Here is a 19,445-nt window from a genome sequence, read left to right as displayed (position 1 = left end):
ATAATGCTTTGCAATCCTATTTTTTTAAATGATCTGATTTACTTCAACGTCTACAATTTATATTCAACCGTAGTGCCCATTTTGGGATCTACTCAAAAGTTATGCATGTCTGGCGCCGTGGCAAAGTGGTTAGCATGCCTGCCTCCAACACGGAGGTAATGGGTTCAAGGCTCGTCGCTGCTACCATTGTGGGCGTATGTGTCCTTGGGCAAGACACTTAACGACAATTGCTCCAACCCAGTGGTCAACAATGGTTTGTCCAAATTATCAGCCATACAAAAAATAATGAAAAATCCCCCCAAAAATAATCACCCACAAAGTAACATACATGGTAACTCCTGAACTGGCACGAGGTGATTATCCCGTGTGGTAGCGACTGTCGTTTTCCAGCCTCGCGGGGATAAAGCAAGTTACATTCATTTATAACTCTTATCTATCCTACTCTTGTAAATACTGATCCTGCTTTTGCTTGTGCACTCTTATAGTCAGCCAAGTATTGTGTCTAAATAAATCGCTACAAACAACAAGAAATAATGCTGTAAGTTTTATTTACATAAACACCAATGCATATCACACCAATAAATGCAAAAGTCTGTTTTTATTTGTCATAAGTTTCCTTGTTTTATATTAAATGTCGCTTGACCAGAACAGATTGTAGCTGTTGTATACAAAGTAGTTCATTAATTGCGATAAAGGCGGCATCTACCAGGATAGATTGTGATGTCATCAAATAAGAACGTGAACTCAGGCACTGTTTCGAATATTACATCGATTTCAATCTGAAAAATATTTTGTGAAAGAACATTGGCGTTTTATGTCAGTGTACACTTTTCATTCAACTTTGCCTGCGTCCTTTAAATTACTTAAATCAAGATCATATCGTACAAGAAACATACAATTCATCAAAAAATATTATGCAAAGTATATGACACAGTGTTAAAACAACTGTGTCTTCCCAGCTACTCCATTTCCAAATTACTCAAGGATACCATTCATGTCTTCATACTTTGCATATATAAAGAAAATAGGCACATTTGTGCTTGGTTTAATACCATAGTAGAATTATTTATCAGATGACAATAAAAAACCTGTAAACTTTTTATCGTTTAATTGGACATCCTATTACTGATCATATGGTTTGAGGAACTATTATTAAATGTATTATTATTTTTAAGGCGTCAACGCAAATCTTATCATTAGATTACATTACCTGGTACACATCAGTAACGTTCGGGGTAATTAAAGCACCACAGTTTTTCCAGTTAGGAGTTTGCACTTGACACCTTGATAACAATGTTGTGTTTCCAGGTAACTTGCTATTCACTCTTACTCGTGCTCTACTGTAATCAGATGATGTTCTTACCCAATAATCAACACAATAAACTTGTTCAGCTGAAAAGCAATACAAAATGTTGCACAAAACTTTAAACTGTTAAAGCCTAGAGTTATACAATAATTGTGGCCCTCTACACGTTAAGCAATATAATTTAATAAGTTATCTTTAAAAATAAGGCACACTAAATATGTGAAGAATTACTGACTTATATTTTTTACAACATTTTTATTTTAATGTAAGGCAGGGTTCTATATGTATGATAGTAAAATAAGAGTTCCATGTATGATATTATAAGAAGAGTTCCGTGTATGATAGTATGGAGAGATTTACCTGTAAGTGGGATGGGTGGTGAAGTTAATACAGCTGTTGAGCCATGGGGTCTGCCCGCAACAGCAAGAACACCAGCATAGTATCCACCTGTTTATATTAACGGCTGTAAAGTATTTAGGCTTGAGATTTTATTTGATGTAAGTTATTTTTTGTTTGATGTGTGGCAAAATTGTTATGTTGTGGCACAGACGGTTAGCGTGCCTGCCTCTAACACGAAGGTAATGAAGGCTTGCCGCTGCTACCATGTGAATGTATATGTTCTTAGGCAACACACTTCCAGTCCAGTAGTTACTGTTGAGTTGTCCAAATTATTGGCCTTACATTAAAAAAATAAAATTCCCTCTTTTATTACTAAACTTTTAGAAATACACAAGTACAAACTTACAGCCTAATAAAAAGTCTATATTAAGATAAATGCCCAATAATGCTTAAAACACATTTCCTAAAATTGTTATGCTGCTGGAGTGGATACAAGTGGGATTAAAACTTCCGTTTGTATTAAGTTCAAAATACCATTTCCAGTGTGCTCTCGAAGTGTTGAGGTGTTTACACTTGGTGAAAAGAACCAATCAAGATGGGCAGATGATGCAAACCAGCCTGTATTAAAATAGATACAACAAATTTTCATTAAAACACATAAAAAGAAATACGTTAACACAAACATTTTATTTTACTATTTTCTGTACTTTTAATATAAATTACCCAAGTTAAAAGAGTACAACAATACACAACAATGCAATCGTAGTAAAATTTACGAATACATAATATATGTCAACTTACCTCCACACAAACCCCAATTAAACGAACAATTAAAGTTTCGTCCAACACATGACCCACTGTGTATTGTGATGTCATCAATGGAAATATTGGAAACCAATCCAACTCCAGAAATTGCTTCAAACGAAAACTGTGACAAATCGTTTTTATTGTGTGCTAAAGTAATAGGAAAAGTTAAATGATCTTTTCATAAAACTTAAATTCATGTAAGTAAGTTTATGTTGCACCTTTGTTTAAAATGTAAAAACTGTGACAAAATCTTTTTATTCTATGTTTAAGTAATAATCAAAGTAAAAAAATTAAAGTTACATTTTTACATGACTTTCAAACCTTGAGCAATTGCCGTTAAGTGTCTTGCCCAAGGACACATACGCCCACAATGATAGCAGCGACAAGCCTTGAACCAATTACCCCTGAGTTACAGGCAGGCCCGCAAACCACGATCCTGGACATATTTAAACACAGATACAAACTTCAAATGAATGTAAGAGCATACAGAGCACAAAACATAAAGCAATGTTATTTATAGCATACTGCTACCATTGTGGGCGTATGTGTCCTTGGGCAAGACACTTAACGGCAATTGTTCCAACCCAGTGGTCACTAATGGGTTGTACAAATTATCAGCCATACATAAAAAAAAAATAATCACCCACAAAGTAACATACATGGTAACTCGTAAGCTGGCACGAGGTGTTAAATCCGTATTATAACGACTGTCGTTTTCTGGCCACACAAGAATGAAGTAAGTTACATTCATACATTCATTCATGTTGTAACAACTATCAGTTTGAAGTTGTTTTCTTTATTATGTATAATTTAATATGCTCATGCAGTTTTTGACAGATACATAACCTCAATATATATTTTACCTCAGCATTAGGAGAGTAAGGTCTAATTGGGATGTAAACCCCGTCCCAGTAGATAGGTGTGTTCAGGGAATGAATCAGTTGCTTGAACTGCCCATCATGTTCATAAACATTGAGAAATTGACCAGGAGAGGCATGCGTCATTAGTGCGTAGAAAGAAAGACAATATTCTTCAGATGCTGTATAAGTTTGGAAAAATTAAACTTTAGTTGACTTTGACTAGTAAGATAAGTTCTAAGGATTCTTTTAATCAGGGGTCAGACTTTATTTACTAATGAGAAAGCATCTATAGAGGCGTATGGCTTTACTAAACAAATATATTTTTTTAGTAATAAACTTACTGTTGAGCATCACAATTGGTGAATGAAGAACAGCCCTTGTTCCTCTGGTAAATCTACTTGTTGGCACATAAGCAAACATCCCACCTTGTTCACAGATGAATTTAAAAAAACATTTTGATGTTTTTCAAAAATAAAATATCTCAATTTTTATATGTAATAAATTTTATTGGGTAAATTAAATGTTTTTATCTGCTGTCACATTGTATTTTAGTTTAAATGAAATAAATTTAATTAATATATACATTCTAAACATTGGGGACAATTATTTGACTTAAAAATTATATTTCTATTTTAGCTGCCATGACTTAAACCAATATTTTATTTTACAATTTATTTTACAAAACACTATTTTTCAATTTTTACCAGATAATTGTGCACTAAATGTATCAAGGTGCTGAAAACTTTAATATAATTTACCATTTCTCTGCCTTTCGACCATCACGTGAGTTTCAGTTATATTTATTCTATTAACGAACAACCAGTCAAGATCATCTAACCTACTTTGTTTCCAACCTTAATAAAAACATGATGGTTATCAAATGTTATGTTAATATTTATCCTCAGGGTAAATCAATTGTTATGCAAATGCACATCATGTGTTGTGGGGTTGTGACATTTTAATTTCCCAACATTTAATGTAAAGATCTGTTGAGTTTGAACTTGAGTACAAAGCAATGAACTTGACTTACCGTGACAAAAGTCTTCAGTTTTATCAAAAGAACAAGAGAATTCAGATAGTCCAACAGCTAAAATTATAAAACTATATAACTAGGGCATATGATATTAACTATGTTGTGTATTTTCATTATGTCTATAGTACCAGTAACTTACTACCAAATGTTTTGTGACCAATTATAATGTTTTATGACATGAGGAACAGAAAAACAATAAAAAACAAAATCCGCACCTTACTTACGCATTCGAGAATGCAAATATTAAACAGAGTTCACTTACGAGTAGCTGGAGTTTCCGGACATGGTGTTGGAAGAAGAACAACATCATCAAAAAATGCATAACTGTCTCTTGATCTCTCCCCGTGAAAACCAATCTATTTTTATTACTAAATTTTGGTTTTGTTGATAGTGAGAGCAAAGTGAATGAATACACAGCAAAGTCAATGAATTTGAGCACATAGTAGTATTTTACAAACAGCCTGTTTTTTTGTCTAATGTTTTTGTTGCTGATTCCCTCTATTTATTGCATTAATTTATTTGATCTTAGTAGTAATTTTATTTATACAGATAAACAAAATTGATGTCATAGTGTATACACAAATGATTTAGAATTTAACCCAACCGTGGCTATGAGGTGAAAGTATAATGCTATATACATCCTTTGTGTGGGAGATTCATGTTCAGTTTACATTCAGTTTACACAAGATTAAGTTATACACAAAAACATTTGCTGCTACCATTGTCGCAAATGTGTCCTTGGACAAGAAACTTAACGGCAATTTCTCCAACCCAGTGGTCACTGATGGGTTTTCCAAATTATCAGCCACTCATAAAAAAATGAAAAAAAAATTCCCAAAACATAATTTTTTTTAAAGTAACATACATGGTAACTCGTAAGCTAGCACGAGGTGTATGAAAACCAGTTTTATAATGACTGTCGTTTTCTGGCCACGCGAGGATAAAGTAAGTTACATACATTCATTTAGTTCTTATTTCTTGCTTACCCGTATTGGCTGAGCAAATCCAGGAACATTAACTTTAGCATTCACCCATTCTGTTGTTCTCTGTGTGAACCAAGTCAGCACATTGTTATATTGTAAGCTGGTTGGGTGATTATACAAGTAGACTTCTAGACGGCGAAGCCTTCCACCACGAATATAGTACCAAAAGTCAAGGCATCTTGATGTGTTTTCTGTAAAGGTATATCCCGCATTACATTGTGGAATTGTTTATAATCTAAAATCCAAAAAAATAAATTGTAAAATAATACACTATTGTTAGGTTTGTTTAGCAATTAAGGCCAAATCCTATACTGTCTTATAGAATTGACTATATGATGTTGGTGAACCCTTTTTGCTCAGAGTATTGTTATTACCTCAAAGAGTATTGTTATTTTTGCTGAGAGTATTCTTATTAACTATTATATAAACAAAGCTGATTGCTGCTAGTATTATTCGCCAACGTAAAGTACTGTAGCGCTGTTTGGTGTTGTGGTTCCACATGTAACGTGCTGTAGTGTATGTTCTGCGTGTCAACTCGAGTTCGCTCGAGGCAGAGAAGGCGCCGTATTATTATTATTATTGTTGTTGTAACGCGCGTGTGTACTCCTGTGTATGACGTGTTTGTCACGTGCTCGCCACGTTTCCTTCTCTCTTTTTGGGTGTGACAAGTTTGTGGAGGTGAACCGCAGTTTTGTATATGGTTTGGTTGCGTAAGGTGTTATAATAAATATACGATACGCCACAGTACCTTGTGAAATCAAACTGTACGCTGAAAACCATTTAAAATACTAATTTACTCCACATTAATTCTTAGATTATAAGTTACTTACCTTTAATTGAAATGTTTGGTGTAACTAGCAATGCTGATGTAGCTGGCAGATAGTATACAGGTAGTTGTACATAAGCAAACTTTCCACCTGTTAAAATATTTAAATTTGCTTGGTATGTTTTGGCCAAGAAAATAATGTTATTTGCTGTATTAATGATATGGTGAGATGACGTAAAAACGATATATTATTATGCAGTTGAAGACTTTTATTAAAACAGAGAATAAAAAATAATACAAAATATATTATTCTGCCTTCTGAATATGATACACATTAACCCTGCCCCGCCGTTGCCACACGCTCAAGCCTTACCCCCATACATTTAAGTAAAGTCCTACGTTAATCATCAAATATAAGAAAGGTTTGAACTACCTTGTCCTCGATGATCTGTAACTTCTGCAGTTCCTGTAATAGTGGGCCATGTTCGTTTGCTTGTAAAATTATATCTATCGTGGGCAGGACCCATTTGTGGATCTTCCATAGTCCAACCTAGTTTCATAAAAAATGAATATGTAATTGTGAAAATTACCCAAACTCATAACACTCCAGTGTGTATTTAACATCAATGGCCCCACCCTCACAAAGTGGCACATCATCATCAAAAGTGCAGTTGAATTTTGAAGTAGGACAGTTCCCTTCATACATTGCAACATCATCAATTGCAATATCGGAATTATTGTTACCAAGTATAACTTCAAATCCAATCTGTAAAGTTTAAATGAGAATTATTTATAACTTTATAGTATAAAGAACAATTACTAATTTAGCTGTTGTGCCACGAAACGTAAAATTAGATATATTTTACATGTTAAACTTACTATAAATGGTTTCGCTTCTCCGTTCATCTCAATTAAAGAATGTCTCCAATGAGTGTGAACCTCAGAGAAACTCTTGATTAAATTTCTTTTGGTGGAACGCTTTGAACTTGCTTTAAATACATTCAACAGACCTCCAGCACCAAGCTCACCCCTTTTGTGGTACCAGAAATCGAAACAATATGTGACATTACCTGATACGCAAACATTTTATTGATTGTCTGCTGTGATTTTTTATAAAGAAACACAAAATATCGTTCTTACTTTTTTGATGAATTCCTGGTGAGAATATTACACCACGGTTACCTGCAGTACCAGTATCAGCTTCCACAAATGCATAATAACCCTCTGTTTAATGAGATGTTTCGATTTATTATACTAAGTATTTATAGACTTGACGTGCTGGAATATAATTAGAAAATAAATTTCAAATAAGATTCCGGAAGTTCAGAATTAGTTCAAATAAAAAAGCATTCAAATTTTGTTGTAACAGGAAAATGTTTGTCACATATTGCTGTGTAATATTTTTCACTAATAAAGTAAAAGAATTCAAAGTAAACTTTGTCTGAGTAATAACTTTAAGTAATATTATTTATTTATCTTTAAAACTTATAACATAAGGTTGCCGGTTAATGAACCTCATGCTAAAACTTGACTTACTGTTTTCAGTGTGTTCATATTCAGGTCCTGTGTTTCTTGATGAAGTCCGTTTATTTCTAAAACGCCAAGTAAGTTGGTCTGACCAGCTCTGTGACCAACCTAAGAAAATGACTTCTTAGTCAACTTCAAATCTTAGAAAAGGATGTTGTTTTAAAGGGACTGAGGTCATTTTTTTTATAATAGTTGTACAGGTAGTACCTACTACCTAATGATCTTCTTTATGCAAGTTATTGAAAACAAGTGAAATAATAGTACCTTTTTAAACTATTTAATGGTACCTTTTTACAGATTAATTATTTGAAAATTGAGCAGTTTTAAATGAAGATTGGTATCGTAAGATTATGCTGACACCAACTGTAAATATAGGATTTGAACTACATTAATATAAAACAATATAGTAAAATTTGCAATTGCACTTACAGTGTATACAACAAAGTTTCGAATATAAATTTCTTACTAACATGTAAAATACATGTATCATGTAACAGCAGTGGAATGAATGTGAATATATGGAATGGTTGATAATTTGGACAACCCATTGGTGACCACTGGGTTGAAGCAATTGCCGTTAAGTGTATTGCCTAAAGACACATACGCCCAAAATAGAAGCAGCGACGAGCCTTGAACCCATTACCTCTGGGTTACAGGCAGGTAGGTGAATCACTTTGCCACAGCGCCAGATAGAAAAAAAAGATTTTGCAAACAAAATTGTCAACAGTTAGTACAAAGTAAAACTTACCTAAACAAAGATTGGGATGGTCAAAACTGCAGTTGAATGGCAAGTAAAGGCAAGAAGTTGGGTATAATACAATATCATCAAGAAACAAAGCTAAGAAGCCAGTGGAACCAGGAAAAATTAATTCAAAAATAAACTGTGGAAAAAATATTTATGATATAAATTACATTTTTTTGCCAAAGTGGTTATGGAGAATGAATTTGTTTTATGCGAGTAATTGTAAAATATTCAGTCTTGTTTTTTACATTATTTAGCTCCTATGATGTCATAATCACCGCCATTTGAGGTGTTTAATGAAAAAAAAAAATCTTATCTGAGATACAGCAAATTATTATGTAGTTCCAAAAAAAAGCTTAAAATACAAGCCTTCATGGATATATAGCATTCCGATCTCTGTTCTAGAAAAGCAAAACTACAAAGCAACTATAAAAACCTGAACAGGTTTATTGGATCCTTTGATAGTTCTCCCAAATTGTTGCCACCATGATCTCTCTGTTGTTGATCTCAATATCACTGACGTAATATTGTTCTTGACTTGATAAATGTTAACTTCATACCTCTCCCTGCTCCATCCACCATTGTTTAAAAATGCAGCAGTGAGACAGTAAATTGCAGTAGCTGTAAAAATAGTCTGCATAACTCGGACCATCAGATTTTTATCTTAGAAATAAATAAACATAAATGGCTCAATGTTCGCTTCTAGTTGCAGCAATTCTTTCTTCCAATTATATTTAAAAAATTTTTAAACGTAAGTGTGTTTTAAGGACTATCACTGTATGGTTTTATCCAGTCTTTTTGTTTAAACTCTTTTTCAATATTTACCAAACAAATTTGAGGTTTGTATTGCAAATTTTAATGTATATTACTCACTGTTTAAAGTCACGATTGGCGAAACAAGCTGAACTGAATTTGAGGCCTGGAAATCTGTAAGTTCTGGTACATAAGCATATCGACCACCTGTGTACAAGATTGTGGTGAAAAATTTAAATTAATAAAATTCTGTTTATCCTTGTGTGGTGGGCAACTTCAAGAGATACAGCATATTAATGTTCTGTGTAATGGTATAATGAATGCTTACCATTGTCACTATGCTCGTGTTTAACTAAGTTAGGTAAGCGATTGTTGGGTAATACACCTTGTGAAAACAGCAACATCTTGTTTCCAGGTTCCTGACTCCAACCTAAACAAAGGGATAAAATACGCAAAGGATTTATTTTACAAAAAAAGTGATAAAGAAAAGCTATTGATGCAGATCAACTGTGAACAGAGCTGAATTTCTTTTTAAATCAAGATTGCAATAATTTAAATTGCTTGGTTATTTGAAGTACTACCCTAGTTTTAACTTAGTTAGCTTGATGAAGACAATGTTTTTTCTTAGAAGTGAATCAGAGGTAAATTTAAGGTTTGGATTCAGCACTATAATTTCAGACGCCAAATTTAAAAATGACAAGAAAAAACTCTCCTTTAGAAAAAAATCAATTTTATTTTTATCTTTAGGTAAAATGTATTTGCTTGCCTAAATCCCAATTTATGGGATTTCACCATATAGAAAAAAATACGCCCACCTTTGCAAAATGAGGATGTAATATCAAACTTGCAACTGAACTGATCGGCAGGTACATGAAGTGTAGGATCTGGAAGAACATTAGTTGAAAGTTTCTGATTTCTTTAACTGCAAAATATCTCACTTTGACAACTTGTAGGTTGCATTGTGATGTCATCAACTGCAATTATTGATTGGTTATTTCTCGTAGCTTGAAATCCAACCTGGATTAGAGAAGGCCGAGCAATTAAAATCATATTTTATAATGCAAGATTTTGGGGTAAATCATTTTTAAAACTGGTACAATTTTAAAAAAACATCATTTTTTTATAAAAGTATCTACAGAATACCTAGGTTACAAGTTCATGGTGTAGAGAGATAAGTAGAAAAGTATGTGTATATTCATTATAATAATGTTAACCCTTAATGACAACTGGTTGGGAAAAACCCAATGAATCCATTTTTGAGGCTACATTTCTTAACTAAATGAATGAATGTAACTTACTTTATCATTGCAAGGCTGGAAAATACCAGTCGTTATATTGCGGATGTCATGTTTCATATACCTTGTGCCGGCTTACAAGTTACCAAGTATGTTACTTTGTAGGTGATTAGTTTTGGGGGGGATTTTTTGTGTTTTTACGTAAGGCTGATAATTTGGACAACCTATTAGTGACCATTGGGTTAGAGCAAACTGAACTTCATATTTAGGATCTTTAACTTCAAATATATTTCAGTGGTAAAAACCCAGAGTAACAAAACAAAACGTGTTAAAATATATCTTTTTGCAGAATTGCATATTATAAAATGCAAAAGTAATGATATACACTGAATAACTTCCCAATAACTGTCGATTTTTTGGCAGTTTAATACAAACCTTAATGGGATACTCTGTTCTCTTTATTTCAACTTTTCCATGCTGCCATTTTGTGGCTGGAGTATTAAACCAAGTCAACACTTCGTTCTTGTAATTTATTAACTCCCCTTCTAAATAAACAACATCTAATCTTGCTGTACCAGAGATGTAGAACCAGAAGTCCAAGCAGTATGTGTCACTTGCTATAAAAGTGTAAAAGTTTTGTATAAATGTGGTAAATATATTTTACAAAAAAAAGTTATTTTTTTCAGTACTACAGTATAATAGATTGGAACAGTTAGATATTATGTGCGTATCATAACATGTTATTTGTGTTTTATTAGTTGGACTTCGCAAAAGTGCTAAATTATTTAGGAAAATACATTCTGGAGTGTATAGATAGACAGACATGACTTTTGGTAGGCTAATTTATATCTTTTTGAAGGGAAACTCGAAAATGATTTATTCATGTTTTTTACTCAGAGTAAAGATTGTATGCATGTCGAGCATAAATAAAGTAAAAAACTTACCGTTTAAAACAATTCCTGGTGAAACTAATAATGGGACAAATCCAGCAACATTGTCACCAGCAAGTGCATATTTGCCTCCTAATTAAAAACATACATTCACCAATTTTAAAAAGAAACAACCATAATATATTCACATTAACTTTACACCCAATTTAAGATATAAAATATTACCAATAAAAATTGAAATGTAAATTTTTACCAGAGTAATCTGTTGTAGGAGCTCCTACTTGTGTTGTATTTGCACCATCTGTGTAAGACCAGCGAGAAAAACTACTTTCCAACCAACCTTTAATCAAAATGAATATTTTTGTATTACACAGTATTGGTTAGAGTACTTGCTGTATTCAAAGTACTCGCCTTAACACTAAATTCACTATGAATGTCTTAGGGCAAAACACTTAGGGATAATTGCCCTAACCCGGCGATACCCAAACTGGGGTCCGCGGACCAACGGGAGTGCGCACACCAGTTTCGGAAGGTCCACAATGAAGCAATGATTGTGACTTAAAACCAAGCCAAACCTTGATGAGTTAATTGCAGCACAACAAGTGCACCCATCCCATTAAACAGCTGACGGTATTTGATAGATTTTGATTTTTCTTTCATTGGCGTGGTTTTTGCATTTTTCCAATATTTTTCTTTGATTTTTATACAGCAGCAAAATATCAAAATAGTTGGAAGAAAGCCACCATTTAATTTTTGTTAGGTTTGGGAACCACTGCTCTAACTAATGGTCACTGGCGTATTGTACAAATTGGAAAGCAGAAAAGAAAAGAGATTTATGTTTATTTTAAAATGCAATAATGTGTATTGTGATGTAATATACTGACCTTGACACAGCGTAGGTGACTCATCAAAAGTGCAGTTGAAGACTGAAGTCGGACATGAACCCTGATACATTGTGATGTCATCAATACTTGCTGGTCCTTCCCTGACCCAGAGTTTAATCTTGAAAATAGAAACAATATATTGGTGTTTAGGTGTATACTATCTCTATATGATTTTTAAAAACGTGTTTGCGTGTGTTTTTAAAACTGAAATATTCTATGCTAGGTATGAAAATTATTTTTTTAACTAAAGACACTTTTATAAGTGAAAAACTTTTTTTAGTGAAACACATCACCGGTTTGGCGATAGGTAAAAAAGACAAAAAAAACAATCCTACTTGCGTTGGCTGGCCAGTAATAGCAACTTGTGCATGTTGCCAATCATTGTGAGATTGAGTAAAAGTTTGCAAAACACTACTTCTTGAACCATGTTTTGCAACAACTTCTATATAGCCCAAATCTGGCCATTTTCTAATATTAAAGAACCAAAACTCCAAGCAGTAGTTTCTATTAGCTGTAAAAATAAAGTTTGTTTTAACTTAAACTTTAGTTTGCTATTACGATTGTCATTTTGTGGCTAATTTTCACCTTCCAGAACTTTTAATGATGTTGTCTGATATAATATTACAAAGATGTATTATGATATTTATTACCATTGAGAAAAAAAAAAGTAATTGTTTGAAATTTTGGTTGTTTTCATTAATTTTAACTTTACTTTTATATTTAACGAAATAAATATAAATATTTTGTATAGTTTTGTAAATCTTTCATTTTGATAACATTTTGGGCATCCGCATTAGTTGGCTGCTTCATATAAACAAAACATCGGATTACCACCTTTAAGTTCAATTTGCTTTGAAACAAGCCCAGCCCTTTCTGGCTGTTCATTAGGCGCATATGCATAAAGACCTGAAAAATATATAAAAAGTCTGCATTAGTATAGTATGTTACAAAAGTCCCATCATAAATATTAACAGTAGATATGATATACTTTATATGTATATGACGCAAGTAATGTTATACTTAACCTGACACAAGACACACCAACAGAGCAGACCTCTAATAAAAGGCAATGTGTATTACGAAAAAGATAAACTTCAAAAAAAAAATATGAAAGATAAAGTATAATACAAGCCACAATGGCAATTGCCTTTAAATCTTAAAAATCATATAGGAGATTTAGGACTAAACGCAACAGTTGAGATATTTAAATAAAGTTTTCGAAATAAAAACAACAGTAACTTTTTGATGAAAAAAAATCTATAGAAACTCAATGGCTCAAAATCAGCATAAATTGTTAATTTTAAACCATGGTTCAATGTATAGGGCAAACCACAGCAAACTAGTTTTAACATGTTAGAAGGTGCGAAAATTTATTTCATACAAACCATTTCCAGAGTGGTCTCTGTAAGGAGCATTGTGCCTTAATCTGGTTAATGGAGTTGTTCTGTATATATTCCAACGACTACCGATTTGAGATTGAGACCAGCCTAATAACATGTAGCATTTTATAATAGTAGTGAAATTAAACAGTGCACTCACGGCATACAAAATATGATTAATTTTATTCAAATAATTTTATGATTAATTTGTTTCCACTAAAGAGAAGTGGGAGCAAAGTTAATAGAATTAAATTAAAAGTTATTGTGAGCTACAATATGAATGTTTTATTGCCAGTAATTAAACTGATACTATTAAAACATGAATCTAAAAAGTTTTACACTAATAACTTCAAGGAAGTTATGTTCTAAAATATGAATGTTTTATTGCCAGTGTTTAATTATGCTCCAACCCTATGGTCCCTAATGGCTTGTCAAAATTATTAGCCATACAAAAAAAAATATAAAAAAATCACCCACAAAGTAACATACATGGTAACTTGTAAGCTGGCATGGGGTGCATGAAACAGAACACCCGTGTTATAATTTATAACGACTGTCGTTTTCGGCCACGCCAGGATATATTAAGTTATATTTATTCAATTAAATGTTCTGATACCTAGGCATATTGGTGTTTCGTCAAACGAGCAGTTAAAGGAAGGGCATGCACCAGGATACATTATAATGTCATCAAGACTTGCCCTGTGTACTTGATTGGGCAAGCCAACAGATTCAAATATGAACTGTAATAATAAAGAGATTAGTTACAATTTAAAGAGCTATATACCAATAAAAATGAAAATTTGTGTATGGATAAAAAGGGCTCAAATGTAATCCTAAAGTACCACCAAATTTTCAAAAAAAAAATCATAGCCATATAAATGACTGTTATTAAATACATACAATGTAACGAACAGTATGTACCTTGTTAGGTAATTGAGAGAAATTAAACAGTTGCATGTAACTCGACCATCTCCAGGTTGTTGGGAAAGTACGAACCAACTTAGTGGTTTCACCAACCATATGGTATAAGTTTAAATTTCCACCAGACACCTCATGCAAAAAGGTAAGGCAGTATTGTGATGAACCTGTAATATGATGCTTGACTTTATGGCATGATTTCTATTTATTCTAAAATATTGGGGCAATGTTAGACTTTATTAAACATGTGTTTTATTTTATACATATTATGGCTGTTAGGAGTTATCATGTATAATATGTAAATTTGTTGGTGATTTTTTTTGGTAATTTTTTTAAGCTACTTATCTCACAACAACCCAGTAGTAGAGTCACCAATAAGTGTTTTGCACAAGGCAAAAATCTAACACTAGTACCAGCATAAAACAAAATTACATACATCGAACTTTTGAAGGTACCGTTCAGGATAAAAAAAAACAATTCTTTTCTTCACATGCACAAAAATCAGTTTTGCAACTTATTTATCAAGCCATTTTTTTAAGTTTATTTTATAATTCGATTTTATTGATTACTTACCGTTTAGATAGATAGTTGGAGACACAAGAGCAGCTGTTTCATTGTTTCTTATGTTGAGGTAAGCATATCTTTCAACTGAAACAAAGAAATCAATGCAACTCATTGTTTAATCATTGTTTTATGTTGGATTAAATTAGTTTATATTTAGAGTCATTTTTATTTAATGATTTTCAGGCACATAAAGGTTAAAATTAAACAAGCATCACCAAAGAGTAAAAACAAATTAAAAAGAAAAAAGAAAATTTAAACAAGTATTAAAACAGAAGAAAATAGTAAAAACATAGCCTACATGAGTTGCGTGGATAATCTATTTTAATGTTGATACGTCCATTTTTGTAGCCCCAATTTGCAGAGTCTTCAAAACTTTGACTCCAACCTGTAATAGTGATTTGAATCTGATTTGCATAGTTGTAAACGTAAATTTAAAATAATAACACAGCTGTAGAAAAATCATGTTTTTTTTAAATCTCCACAAATAACATTGCACAATATTTACCTGGACATAAATCTTTGTTTCTGTCAAAAGTACAGTTGAACGAAGACGGAATACCTTCAGCTGTAAATATAAAGTTTTCATTTGACAGATAGCAGCTTACGTTGATAGATAATAAATGTAATTCAAAAAAATATAATAAATTACATTTCTCTTTATGTATATATAAAGACATTTTTGATTATTCTAATAAATGTAGTTCACCCATCTATCAACATATAGTAGGACACTATAGCATGAGTTAGATATTTCATCCGGCTTGTGCCTGCTTAAAATTTACCAAGTATGTAACTTTCTGAGCAAACAAAGATGAGACAAAAGACAGTCACTAAACATGTAACTCTCCATAGGACCTTCATATACTATGGAAAACCATAAATTTCACCTGGACAACGGCCTGGGTAGATAGTAATGTCATCCACACCAATACTGTGCTCTACTCTACTGGATTGCAACTGAACTGCTCTAAAGCCAATCTGTTAAAGTAATTACACAACATGCTAACACTACGGCTATAACAACTACAAAAAATAGATTTGGTATGTTTATAAAACATTTGGTAACTTCATGCAGATCGTAAATAATGTTTGTTACAGTAATAAACAATACTCCTATAATTGTGCAAAGCCGTAGTGTATAATGTACATACTACAGAGCACACATAGTTACTTAGTCAAGGCAGTGGCAAAGTGGTTAACGCGCATGCCTGTAACAAAGTAACAATGTGGTAACTCGCAAGCTGGCACCAGGTGTATGATCATTCGTGTTATAAAGACTGTTGTTTTCCAGCCACGTGAGGATAAAGTAAGTTACATTCATACACTTTGCACATTTTCTACACACCCGAGTCTTTATACTGCTTTTTCGAATTTCAACAAAACCATGTTTCCATGAAGTTGAATTCTCACTAAACCAGCCAAGAGCATTCTGGATTCGGAATGTGTTGGAGAATTGAACAATGTCCAAGCTCATTTTAATTTCTGCATTTAAATAATACCGGAAGTCCAAGCAGTATACACGATGGTCTGAAAATAAAGTTGAGTTAATTTTCTTGATCCATTTTCTTAAATTTTACTTTCGGTAACAAAAGTTAATACAACTTGATCTTGGCTATCATTTCTTTAATATAAATAATTATATGTTTTTATAGGGTCTTTATGACTATTTGTGACTTGATTTGGGGCTAGGGTTGTCTCAACAACAGCCAAGCTGCGGAATATGTTGCTTAGCTGTCATAAAAAAAAAACATTTTAAAATATTTTTTCATGCATGATATTGTAAGATTTATAACTTTTTAATTAAACAAAATTGGTAATTTACCGTTTAGAACCATCTCTGGAGACAGAAGCACTGAAGTGTGTGTTGAAAATACATTTGCATGCATACCACCTGAAACATTTATTAATAATAATTGATACTATGTAATAAAACTGAATGTCTTGTTCAGATAAGAATAAATTCTACATGGGTGGGGTCTCATGGTAAAGCATATCATCAAATCCATGTATTTTAGCCAGACTCAGCCTTTGGCCTACCCCAATAATAAATGAATGAATAATATAAGGAAATTTAATATGTATATATATTCCTGGTTACGGCTAAAGAAATATCATTTTGTTATGAAACTCTGTACAAAAAAAGTTAAAATACAATATCTGGTTGTAAGTAAAAGTATAAAGCATTTTGAACATTTCAGCTTTTATTCTTCTAATTTACTTATAAGTGATGCAATAAAATAGAGAACCATTTCCTGTGTGTTCAGATGTTTCAGTGAGTCCTGTGTTTGTGTTTATGGACATGTTGAATCCTGGGTTGATTGGGTCAAGTAATGAAGTTGTCCAGCCTGTTTCAAGTGTATGGTAAGTTGTTACAGTGAGGCATGGTATAGGACCTTGAATATAGGCCTCAGTTGGCCCTTTACACTAACACTTAGAAATAAATGAGTTAATAAAAAAACATACAAATTTTAACAAGAAAATTTAATTATTCATTTGAAAGTTGTTAAAAGCCAGCTTAAATAAACGTATGCCAGCTTAAATAAACGTAGTTACATTGATGTAAACAGATTATAGAAAAAATTGATTAAATTGATGTAAATAGGTTATTGCAAAAGTATAACTTGTACTTACCTGGGCACAATGGATTGGGCAGATCAAAGCTACAATTGAATCTAAATGGTGGACATTGTATAAAGTTATATTATCCAAACCAACATTGGTCTTCCGTGCCCAGCTTCCCCGGACAGCTTCAAACTCGAACTGTTATTAAAATAAAAACGATTTTAAACTGTCCTATATTTCTTTAAATGTTACAGTGTTTGTGAAAGAAACATATTGCTTCTCATGTTTATTGTAAAATACCTTTTTAAAAAAATTCATTTACCAAACAACGTCACCCTTTTTATAGTGTAACACAATTGATGCATATAGGTGAAATATTTGAGAATAGTTTGAATTGATAGGTTTTAGTCAAACTTTTAATAATGATACTTTTTATAAATAAATTAAATGCTTAAAAAATATAACAGTTGTAACTTTGCTTCATTCCGAAGTTTTTGTTTGGATTCAAAATTTCGTGGATTTGAACATTAGTGATACTTAACAAACTAACCACCTTAATTTTAGATCCTTGACCTTTCACCTGGGCTAGCCCTTTGTTCCAAGTATTTTGAAAAGTAGCAAAAGAACCAAACAAGCGTTGTGTATTAGAATGGTTAACTATGTATAGATTCAATTTTTCTCCACGATATCTGTTAGATAGTTGAAAAAACCAAAAATCCAAGCAGTATTCTTTGTTCGCTAATGAAAAGTAAATAGTGAAATTGTTACATAACTGCAAGAAAATGAATACATTGTATTTTTATAAAGATTTAATTTTGAAAGTGCTTCCATTAAAAAAAGATGTTGTTACAGCTATAAAACAAAACACAAATACAACCACACTGTAATACAAATATTCATGGTCAAAAAATGATTTGCCTTTTAAAACCACCCATGGTGTAACCAATGTTGTTCTTCTGTGATATCTTACACCTGGTATAGTAGATGCATTTACATGAGCAAATGGTCCACCTGTGAAAAGTATGTTTTAAATCACCTGATTTTATATAAATGAATAAATAAATGTAACTTGGTTTTTCCTTGCCTAGCCGAAAACGACAGGCGTTCTGTTTCATACACCTCGTGCCAGCTTACACGTTTGGTTCACCTGTGAAAAGTTTGTTTTAAACCAACTAATTTTATAAAAATAAATAAATAAATGTAACTTGATTTGTCCTTGCGGGGCCGAAAAACGGAAGTTGTTAAACACGGGTGTTATGTCACCTCGTGCCAGCTTACGAGTTAGTTACTTTGTGGGTAATTTTTTGGTAATAAAATTTTGCTTATTCACTTAGGAAACCTTTTTATTCACCCCGCCACATCACATTAGGTAGTTAATTCGGTAGCACAAATTTGAGTGGTGTTAATGTTAATATTATTTAACAAGAAAAAATAAAGTACTTCCATGGCCTTAACTTTTAAAAATACACTGTCATAGGGATTAGGGACATCAGTTATTTATGTCCTTAGTTTAGTCTGTTATAATTAGTATTGTGGATACATTAAGACACCAAAATCACATGTAGGCTATAGTAGTGTTTTCTATCGACATTAGTTATCACACATGGAAAAATTATAACAAGTTTATAAAATACCATAACGAATACTGCGAGATAGGAGTGGATCTGTAATCTCTTGAATTGTTGAAGGGTTACGAACAGACCAGTCGAAGTTGTCAAATGGTTTCTGGCCCCAACCTGTAATATGTATAAACCTACGTTTGACTACATGAGTAAATTACATGGCTACTAAAACTATAGACCTAACTTAAGAGATTAGGTTATGGGTTGTAAGATTTAACTTTCTAAACAACTTTTGTTAAAAATGTTGTAAAAGTGTATTTTATTCATAGAACAAT

The 19,445-nt window shown here is 32.4% G+C and overlaps 1 protein-coding gene across 1 annotated transcript; it reads right to left on the bottom strand.

Annotated features, from left to right (window-relative positions):
- Nucleotides 1–531: 531 nt before the first annotated feature.
- LOC149741516 (MAM and LDL-receptor class A domain-containing protein 1-like) lies at nucleotides 532–19,415 on the bottom strand. The gene is made up of 41 exons (XM_089892811.1): nucleotides 19,183–19,415; nucleotides 17,618–18,559; nucleotides 17,233–17,331; nucleotides 16,809–16,877; nucleotides 16,332–16,513; nucleotides 15,874–15,964; nucleotides 15,492–15,551; nucleotides 15,285–15,371; nucleotides 14,996–15,070; nucleotides 14,426–14,589; nucleotides 14,121–14,244; nucleotides 13,511–13,612; nucleotides 12,960–13,031; nucleotides 12,461–12,636; nucleotides 12,126–12,243; nucleotides 11,495–11,581; nucleotides 11,296–11,373; nucleotides 10,787–10,968; nucleotides 10,055–10,133; nucleotides 9,932–10,000; nucleotides 9,445–9,546; nucleotides 9,237–9,323; nucleotides 8,800–8,984; nucleotides 8,370–8,502; nucleotides 7,631–7,729; nucleotides 7,235–7,318; nucleotides 6,974–7,164; nucleotides 6,731–6,860; nucleotides 6,528–6,644; nucleotides 6,159–6,245; nucleotides 5,332–5,519; nucleotides 4,608–4,701; nucleotides 4,343–4,399; nucleotides 4,071–4,166; nucleotides 3,654–3,737; nucleotides 3,316–3,491; nucleotides 2,447–2,573; nucleotides 2,180–2,263; nucleotides 1,667–1,753; nucleotides 1,211–1,392; nucleotides 532–779 (listed from the first exon to the last, which is right to left on the bottom strand). Exons 3-41 carry the CDS (start codon nucleotides 17,285–17,287, stop codon nucleotides 681–683), a joined length of 4,359 nt encoding a protein of 1,452 aa, XP_089748937.1. The 5' UTR covers nucleotides 17,288–17,331; nucleotides 17,618–18,559; nucleotides 19,183–19,415; the 3' UTR covers nucleotides 532–680.
- Nucleotides 19,416–19,445: the final 30 nt, after the last annotated feature.

The sequence above is a fragment of the Ciona robusta genome, chromosome 1, assembly GCF_009617815.1.
Source record: "Ciona robusta chromosome 1, ASM961781v2".
In the NCBI taxonomy this organism is placed as follows: Eukaryota; Metazoa; Chordata; class Ascidiacea; order Phlebobranchia; family Cionidae; genus Ciona; species Ciona robusta.
The sequence above is the reverse complement of the archived record's forward strand: the minus strand, read 5'-3'. Positions and strand labels throughout refer to the sequence as shown.

What these genes read in the sequence shown, in the direction of transcription:
- LOC149741516 (XM_089892811.1), bottom strand. Translation starts at nt 17,287, where the DNA reads ATGTCCATAAACACAAACACAGGACTCACTGAAACATCTGAACACACA. An exon ending in ATCTGAACACACAGGAAATG is followed by an intron (nt 16,878 to 17,232) that starts GTTCTCTATTTT and finishes TAAATGTTTCAG; the next exon opens with GTGGTATGCATGCAAATGTA. An exon ending in TCCTACAACAGATTACTCTG is followed by an intron (nt 11,374 to 11,494) that starts GTAAAAATTTAC and finishes GTTTTTAATTAG; the next exon opens with GAGGCAAATATGCACTTGCT.